General features: G+C 32.5%; 2 protein-coding genes across 10 annotated transcripts; both read right to left on the minus strand.

Annotated features, from left to right (window-relative positions):
• Positions 1-1,625: 1,625 nt before the first annotated feature.
• LOC106753781 (mitotic-spindle organizing protein 1B-like) lies at positions 1,626-4,625 on the minus strand. 9 transcript variants are annotated; one of them, XM_014635636.2, is made up of 4 exons: positions 4,423-4,624; positions 4,142-4,202; positions 3,995-4,061; positions 1,626-2,043 (listed from the first exon to the last, which is right to left on the minus strand). In XM_014635636.2, exon 4 carries the CDS (start codon positions 2,032-2,034, stop codon positions 1,810-1,812), a length of 225 nt encoding a protein of 74 aa, XP_014491122.1. In that variant the 5' UTR covers positions 2,035-2,043; positions 3,995-4,061; positions 4,142-4,202; positions 4,423-4,624; the 3' UTR covers positions 1,626-1,809. The 9 variants fall into 9 exon arrangements, with proteins under 9 accessions (XP_014491122.1, XP_022633468.1, XP_014491121.1 ...); XM_022777747.1 differs by having other exon boundaries at positions 4,142-4,248; XM_014635635.2 differs by having other exon boundaries at positions 4,410-4,624.
• Positions 4,626-5,160: 535 nt separating this feature from the next.
• On the minus strand, positions 5,161-8,203 carry LOC106753769 (serine carboxypeptidase-like 45). The gene is made up of 10 exons (XM_014635616.2): positions 7,658-8,203; positions 7,358-7,462; positions 7,190-7,285; positions 6,915-7,007; positions 6,636-6,706; positions 6,195-6,551; positions 5,885-5,997; positions 5,676-5,774; positions 5,477-5,594; positions 5,161-5,388 (listed from the first exon to the last, which is right to left on the minus strand). The coding sequence occupies exons 1-10, from the start codon at positions 7,902-7,904 to the stop codon at positions 5,242-5,244; spliced, it is 1,446 nt and encodes a 481-aa protein (XP_014491102.1). The 5' UTR covers positions 7,905-8,203; the 3' UTR covers positions 5,161-5,241.
• Between the last annotated feature and the right edge of the window lie 442 nt (positions 8,204-8,645).

Below are 8,645 nucleotides of genomic sequence, written 5' to 3' on the forward strand. Positions count from 1 at the left end.
GAGAAAATGACGTTGGTTGACTGAATATTCGTATGTGATAAGGTTCCCATCCGATTTTTGTTTTGAAGTAAATAGTGTTTGTGTCAGCTTATGGGAATGGATTCGAAAGTTGAAAATGATGTCAAAAAATTCCACAAATTCAAAAAAGAGTTGTCTAACTTGACTTCAGAATAACGTCATCCAGACGTTGCATCCAAAATTAATAATTAATTAAGTCGTTTAATATTAGACATTTTGGTTGATATAATTCTTTTCTTAACTAATCAAATTATGTATACTAGGTCCAATAATTTTACATATTTAAGAGATGAAGTTAATAAGGATTTATATACACTTTTTTCTTTTTCATTGATTCTTTAAGAAAATACTGGAGTTTCGAATTTTAAATGTGATTTATTATAGCAATTTACAAAGAAGAGTTTTGTTGGTAAATTTGTAAAAGTCTAGGAGAAACATATTAATAAATTATAGTTTTATATTTTTTTAATTGAATAATTAAGATATAATTATATAATTTGTTTAAATTATAGTTTAACTAAATGGATAAATGTTATAAATTTTCATTAAAATAGAGTATTTATCAACACATTATTAGTCTAAATGAAACTGAATTTATTTTTTTAATGTTATTAAGTTGAAAAATATAATTAATTAAATAGATATAAAAATAGTTAATCAATTTCTTAAAATGAATTATTAGTAAAATAAATAAATAAATAAATAGCATACAAAGTCAATATAAAACGATTAAAAAAAAATTCAAATATAGGGATTGCTTAAAATTAGGTTTTGAATGAGCCATGAATGGCGTGTAACATGATAAAGATGGCCCAATCAAATCAAATTAATGATGAAGAGGTCTATTTCAAAGCTGGCATGTGGAGAACCACTAATGATGATTATCCAACTAAAATAATGGAGACAAAGGCTAGTTACCACTTTCATAAGTGCATTAACTCAGTACAAAAACTTAATACTCATACTACTCACCAAGTGATTTTGCTGTTGTAGTCCACCTGTCTGTTTAATATATCACCAGTTTTCTTTACAATCTTCTACATTTATACATTACTAAGTTTAATTTGCATGTTCTATTTATGACGATATTTAACAGAAAATGCTGAACAAAAACAGATGGAAGATTGTTTTATCACTTCATCATATCAATAAATATAAAGTGACAAAATGGTCACATGTTATTAAATACCTCTAAATATTTGATAATATATAAATTAATATTAGTAGAAATGAATATACAGACATCTTCAAGTTCAAAAGTCATGCAACTGACCTAATTAATGTCTCAGTTAAGTAAAATGGAACATAGTTTTCCTATGGCTTTTGAACGTTAATTTATTTGTAAAATAATGGTCAAACTTTTAAGACATTAACTCATACATGAGACAGTCAACTATAATGATATATAATCTGATTCAGTGATACAGAAAAGTGCCCCGATGTAAAATAGAAAAAGAAAAAAGGAGCTGACTTACCACGTTATGCTTGTTTTTTTTTTTTTTAAATGTTGATAGGGGGAGGTAGCAGCATAGATTTGTGGTTGCTCCAGAAAATGGAATGTCAAGATCTGTGCATGAATGATGGTCACTCTTTTAGCCAAGTGAAAATTTAATCTCAAAGATAAACCTTCAAATGAATTTCTATTCGCAACGCATCACCATTGTACTAAAACAATGACACTACCCCAATTCAATGAACAAGCAATTCAATGAACAGATGAGGAACACACAAAATGGATGGATCAAAGAACTTAAAGCACACATAGAAGAGCTAACAAAAATATCCATTTATTTATGGAAAAGAAGAAGGAGCCTCAGGAAGTGATGATGATAACGAGGGCTTCTCTTTTCTTAGTTCCTTGACAACAGCAGCAAGTGCTTCAGGATTGACTCCAAGATCACAAAGTGCAATTAGAACCGAAAGTGTGTGACGGTCTAGACCCGTGTCAAGTATATTGGACATATGGAACGCCAGGTCTAGAGATTCTCGTGCAGCTCGAGCAGCCTCCGGATCCATACTTTTAAACTGAGAAATGGGCAGAGTATGTCCAATTCATTAGTATCACAAAAATTAAATCACCTGAACACAGGTCGCAGATCCGGATATAACAAAAGTCAATAGATTGTTAGGACCAAGCATTTGAAAAAGTTGTGACTAGAAAAAACAAGGTTCCTCATACTAAGTTTCTAGTATGAGTATCAGGAGAGAAATTAGAGCTCAACTGATTTGAACTTTAACAATGCAAATACGTGTGCACGCGCACACACATACTAAAATCCTATGAAATGCATGGAGAAGCATTAGTATAAGTCAATCATGAATTAATAATGATCTTCGAGATAGACATAATGTTAAATAGATTTTATGAGATTTTACTCTGATACTCAAATCTGTATACATCTTTATATGCTGTTTAAAAGTGCTACACTACATTATGATAGGCGAGCATCACATTCTTCAAATGGTATGTAAGAATTCCTATTTGATGTATCTCTTAAGTACTTTTGTTTCCATGTTACTTGATTTGTCATTTTTTCTAATGCTCAAAGAAGGAGAGTAGCTGGAAAACAATTTCTTGTTGTGCATCATTAAAAGGAGAGAGAGATTATTGATAGAAGGAACTATACACAACTAAACCCATATCTCACATATGTGTTTTTTATGATGACAAAAAGAAATGTTTTATAATTTCTTGCACATCAAAATGGCAAAACAATTATGTTATTATATCTGTGATTGTACTTGGACTATGTGATATGTGTATTCATTGATTGAGAATGAATCATTGGATAAAACACTTTGCACATTGCATATATGTATGAATTAATCGATTAGTTTGTTTGCATAATCTGTTATAACTCATCAAATATCACTATATGCTTAAGAGTGTCAAAACACTTTTAACCGTTTAGATTATGTGGGTAATTGATTAAAACTCGTGGTTATGCCTGGACATGTTTATTGAGTGCATTGTGGTGTTTCGAATGAAAAAGTTTTCAAAATTTGCTTAAGTATGGAACTTAACCGATTACATTAAATTCCTAATCGGTTAAAATTCGTTTTGTATGAAAACCTTTTTCATGGAAAGCCATAATTGTCATAATAGTTATATTTTTAAATGTTGTGGCTTGTATGTTTTGGTTAATCGATTGTGGCTTGTATGTTTTGGTTAATCGATTACATGCACTTTCTAATCTGGTAAATGCTGTGAAATGTAAATATGTTAAAGCTGAAGGAATTGCTTAAGTGATTGTATTATTTACATAATCCATTAAAATGCGTCAGATTTGAAAAAACTATAAATAGACGCATTGCTCTCTTTATTCAACAACTTTACGATTCATATCTTTAATATATAACTAGTTTGTTGAGGTTTTAATTGTAGGAGTGTCCTGAAACTCTCCAAGAATCAAGATTGCTACATTTTGAAAAAATTCTCAAAGATTCTTGAAGAAATGAAGTGATGTCATAGGCCGATCATATCTGCACTTTGACGTGTATTTTCTAGAGATCAGATTCATCCGCAATCAAGGTTGATTGTGTTCCCTGTTGTTACGGCCAGGAAGAGGACTTGGTGAAGTTCTTTGACTTAGAGTGGGGTATCTCTAAGGTTGATAGAAAGTAAGTAATCTTTCTGGGTTTATACTATAGTTGATTTGGAGTTAGGAAGGAGAGTACATTGAAAGGATTGTTCTCTTAATGTCTTGCTTGTAAGAACTCAATTAATATAGTGGAATCCTTTCAATCTAAGGTTGATTTATCACCAATATGCTAATATCTAGATTTAGTCACGTACATCATAGTAGTTCATAATATGCTCTATACTTGATCCTCTCAGCAATACTGTTCTCTAAAATGAGTTTGTCAGATAACAAAGAAATTACCATTCCATAGAATGTTACTCTAGTTTTCATTTTTTCTCTTAATTGTGTAATGTATATTTGTTTCTAATTGAGAAGATGGAAAACAGATTTACCTGTTTGATTTTGCAGGTCACTACCGTCAATCTGTGATAGGTCTTTAAGGAGAGGACCCCATGAGAACTGCAATTGCAATATTGGATTCAAAACTTTGAAAATCAACAAAAACTACCTTCCAAATTTGGATAGAAAAGAGAACCTACCTTCCAAATTTTGTCGACACCGCAACCGGAAGGATAACAAAACACCCAAAAATGCTACAAGCTTCAGCACACGAAACACATTCACAGCAAAAATACCAAAATCCAACCTATTTAACACAACACCAAAAACCATACCCGGAAAACAGAAATTTCAACACACCAAACACATTCAAAGCAAAATTACCCAAATTCAACTAAATTAACGTAAATATAAACACACAAAACCAACCTAAACAATACACTTACAACAACCGAGGGAAAATCATACATGAAGAGATTACCGATGAAGATGCAAGCCAACCGGAAGAAATGAAATCCAAATCCAAATCTTCAATAGCCACTCAATAAAACGCAATCAGCACACAATGACCACAGTATCAAGATGGAAGCACGAGCGCCAGCGGCAGAGCCGTCCAGAGCGCGATAGTCCCGAAAAAAAAACTCATAGCTGTCAACGGATGAACATTTGTACAGATAAATCCTAAATTTCAAAACACTACCAATTTTACAAATTTATCCTCACTTCTCCCTCAGCCATGACCCTGATTAAAAATTTAAAAAAATTTAGAAAATGCTGACGTGGAAAAAGATATAAACGTGTCAACGTGGTAATATTCTTTTTTTGAAATTGGCACTTTAATTAAGTACATTTGTTATCTTTTTTTTCTAGCTTATTACTTATATATTATTGTGCTAACTTACTTAATAAAAAAATAATATAATATGTATATTATGTTAAAATATCATAAAAAAAATCTAAATTTATACATCATTATCTATCTTAAAAAAGAACATTGTTATTAGTAGTCTTTAAACTGTGTATATAGAACTTGTTTATTCTAATATTTTTGTACTTATGATCAAGTTCATTGTTGTTTAAAATAATTTTTATAGTAGTGTAATATGTTGGTTTAATGACAATCAATGCTGCATCATGATATTCATTGTTGGTCAAGTCTCATGATAAAAAATTATCACATAATGATATTCATTTATACGACTATAATAAATTTATGACATTTGAGATAATATATAATGTATTTCTAATGAATACGACATTTGTTCTCATAAGGCATTTATTCATGAAGCATTGAAAATTTTCATGCTTTAGGCAGTGGTTTGCCATGGAGAAAAGCATCAAACAAAACAAAAGATCTCTTTGGTTGGGTAGTTGGAGTGCCATGTGAAGCTCCTCTCACCATGGCATAGGTGAGATGATTCCCAAAAACTTGTGCCCATCCTCCAACCTTAAAAACAATGTAAAATGTAAGCAAAAAGATTCATCATCATCACCACCATATCAAACAAACCCAACAAAACAATGCTAAGTATAACCTGTTTGTCCACAAACCAGGCACTGTAAGGCACTGTGGTTTTAAGCCCTACTTTCCTTGCAAGTTTATCAACTAATCTTCTGGTGCCCATGAATGGAATCACAGAGTCTTGGTCCCCACTATCATATACGTTAAATATGGATTAACAACGAATGAAAATCAAAACTTGCTTAATCAAATCTTCTTATTTATATATTAACCTGTAAACGATGACTCGAAGACCTGATTTTACAAGGAAGCCGACAACATTAATTGTCGGTATCTCTCTGTTGGATGGGTCATAATTTGTGAGTACAATCCTGACATTGGAAGAAGTGTCAGCAGGAGAACCAGACACCGTTCCTACCATACCCTTAACGATTACAGTGAGTGTTTATTTTAAACATAATAGAATTAGAAGTAGTTTTACTTGCTGCACAAACGATAATTTCTAGTTCCCACCAGCCGGGCATGAAGAGCCTTCTGCACATCTTTCCTGTTCAAGTACTTCTCTGAATATTTCATACTACACTCATCAACTTGCTGCACCATTCAAATTCAAGGACCAAAATTCCAATTAACAAATTCCAAGTTTGAGGTGTTTTTGTTTGTCCATATTTTTAGAGCCATTTAGAATTATGAAATTAAAAATGCTGTACTTTTAAATGTAGGAACAGAGAATGAAAACATATACACAAAGAATGAATCAAAATAGTAGTATATTTTAATAGAAATCTCACCTGGTCTGGTTTTTGGGTTTGAAGCACATCATGGGAGTTCCTAAACTGAAACATTCCTGAACTTAGCATCTCCTTAAGAAAACCTGCCTGAGAAACATTGTAAGAAAGACATCTGTCGCCGATGACGTAGTATGGATCTATGAAGGATGTAAAAGAATATTCTTCTGAGACTTTTTGAGCTGCAAGAAGACAATCGTTGGAAAGTTGACGGCCACTGAAGTATTCTCTTAATAGTCTGGATGAGTTACACAGCGAGATCTTGATTTTGTATGCATGATCAGTTATGATTCCATGAGACCAGTAATATTCATCAACTGCATTCATATCAGTGTCAAAATCCAGAAGAGGATTTCCAATCTGCAATGCAAAGATAACTCAGAAAATGCCAAGACATGAAAGTAACAAATAAAGAGACAAAAATAACAGTCAGCCTTTACTCACTGCTATGCCCTTTAGGTTGAAATTTAATTTACTCTTAATAATGAGTTCAGCAAGTTGAGGTACATAGTGACCTGCCACCAAAACCAAAACTGTCAGTGTTAGCTACTCATGAATTAAGATTCCCTCTGCATCAACTGTTCAAATTCTTTTATCATATTAATTACTTTTAGTCTATGCATGTATTATTTACTGATATATATATATATATATATATATATATATATATATATATATATATATATATATATATATATATATAATATCTGTGTGTATCCTTACCTCCATAACTCTCTCCCATTATATAAAAGTCTCTGTTTGTGTATTCTGGGAACTTGGCAAACCAGCGCTGCAGGAAAACTAGACTGTCTCGGGCTAAAGAAACAATAATGTTAGCAGAGAAAAAGTTAATTTTATGTTCAACATGTGAATGGAATCTAACATAAATAGAGGGAGCATCGACTGACAGGAGAGACGGACACTCATGAACAGAATAAAGAAAAGAAGAAATTGATTAGGTTTGTTGCATTTGCATAGGGATAAGAGAGCTAACCAACCTGTAACTTCATCGTTCAGAGCTTTATAAAATGACAGATTGAGAGAGTAAGAGAATCCAACACCTGCTGGTGAGTCCAGGTACAAAATGTTTGCCTCTGAAAAAGAAAGGACTCAAAGGAGTTGAAAAGATGAGCTTAGTTAAGTTTGGGGGTAAAAATTTGCAGTACCTTTGTTCCAACTATACTGATTTTTCTGAATAGCCTTTCCTTGATTTGTAACAAAAGGACCATGTTCGGTGAAGGCTCCAATTCCAACAGATGTGCAGCCAGGCCCTACAAAGGCAACAAGCCAATTGCAGATCAAAACAACAGAAACATAAACTCTTCAGACTGTCAAATTCTAAGGCTCGTCACAATCATAGTGAACATAAACCATCTCTACAAACACATGTAGAGTCTAATGAATGCATTAGCTTAACACAAGTACAAAGAAAGGTGTTTGATAGATGAAGTTGAATGTGGATTAACCTCCATTGAGCCAGAGAACTAGAGGCTTTGAAGAAGAGTTCCTTTGTGCTTCAACAAAGTAGTAAAAAAGAGCTCTCTGATCATTGTCATCAACGGGTACATAGCCAGCAAATTGTTGGAAGGAAACAGGTGACTGTTCAGGCAAGCGTTTCACCTTATCAGCTTCTGGAAATGACTTTACCAGTGAGGACATGAGAAGTGAAGTTGCAATGATTGTGGCTATGAAGATCCGTGGCTGGGGAAACATGGCGTAGTGGGTGAAAAAATGTAGTGAAATGTGGAGTGAAAAATGTGTAGAGCAAGGAAAGCTTTTTCTTATCCTAGATCAGTAGCTCTAGCATGTTGTTCTTGATCATGGAGGTCCTACATAACCTCACTTTCTGTTTTCTATGTTGGAATTCAAATATAACTTTGAAATTTGAGACAACTTTATGAACAAATTGAGTAACTTAAAGTTTGAAGTTGTAAATGACATCCCATTATCCAGTGTTGTCAATTGATAAAATTTTCGGTGTTATTCTTGTCGAGAATGCTACTTGTGTCGGCATCAAAAGCATAGTAGAATGAAAAGGATGTTTGATTAATTTACGTTTGGTCAATTTTGGTCATATCATAAAAAGAGGTGTAAGACGACACTTTTAAGTGAATTCAGATATAGATTATTGTGAATTGTGAAGAAAGGTTATAAAGGGTCGACCAACGGATTATATATTGGGCTGGTCAAATGGCCCGTCAACAACATATAAAAATCGGATAGTTGCTCTTGGCACTCCTATAGTTATTTTATGCACACATATGTAATATTTTAAATATTTGGACAGGTGACAAGATTTTAGTAATGATTTGAATGTTATTATGATTGAAATCAAATCCCTCCTTGTTAAGAGGAGAAAGACATATCTATAAAAGATATTCTAACACTCAAGTTAGTAAAAAAAATTTGGATCTTTATGAATAAAAGATAGAGTATAAAACAATTATGTTTTTG

This window comes from Vigna radiata, unplaced genomic scaffold (genome assembly GCF_000741045.1).
Source record: "Vigna radiata var. radiata cultivar VC1973A unplaced genomic scaffold, Vradiata_ver6 scaffold_7, whole genome shotgun sequence".
In the NCBI taxonomy this organism is placed as follows: domain Eukaryota; kingdom Viridiplantae; phylum Streptophyta; class Magnoliopsida; order Fabales; family Fabaceae; genus Vigna; species Vigna radiata.

Excerpts from the sequence above, each read along its gene's own strand:
- LOC106753781 (XM_014635634.2), bottom strand. The coding sequence starts at position 4,411 with ATGTATGATTTTCCCTCGGTTGTT. Across the intron at positions 4,249-4,387 it reads ATGATTTTCCCTCGGTTGTT|GTTGGATTTTGGTATTTTTG; the intron begins GTAAGTGTATTG and ends TGTGTTAAATAG. Across the intron at positions 4,062-4,141 it reads GTGTCGACAAAATTTGGAAG|TTCTCATGGGGTCCTCTCCT; the intron begins GTAGGTTCTCTT and ends TTGCAATTGCAG.
- LOC106753769 (XM_014635616.2), bottom strand. The coding sequence starts at position 7,904 with ATGTTTCCCCAGCCACGGATCTTCATAGCCACAATCATTGCAACTTCA. Across the intron at positions 7,008-7,189 it reads TCTGAACGATGAAGTTACAG|CCCGAGACAGTCTAGTTTTC; the intron begins GTTGGTTAGCTC and ends TTGTTTCTTTAG. Across the intron at positions 5,775-5,884 it reads AATTATCGTTTGTGCAGCAA|GATTGTACTCACAAATTATG; the intron begins GTAAAACTACTT and ends TTCCAATGTCAG.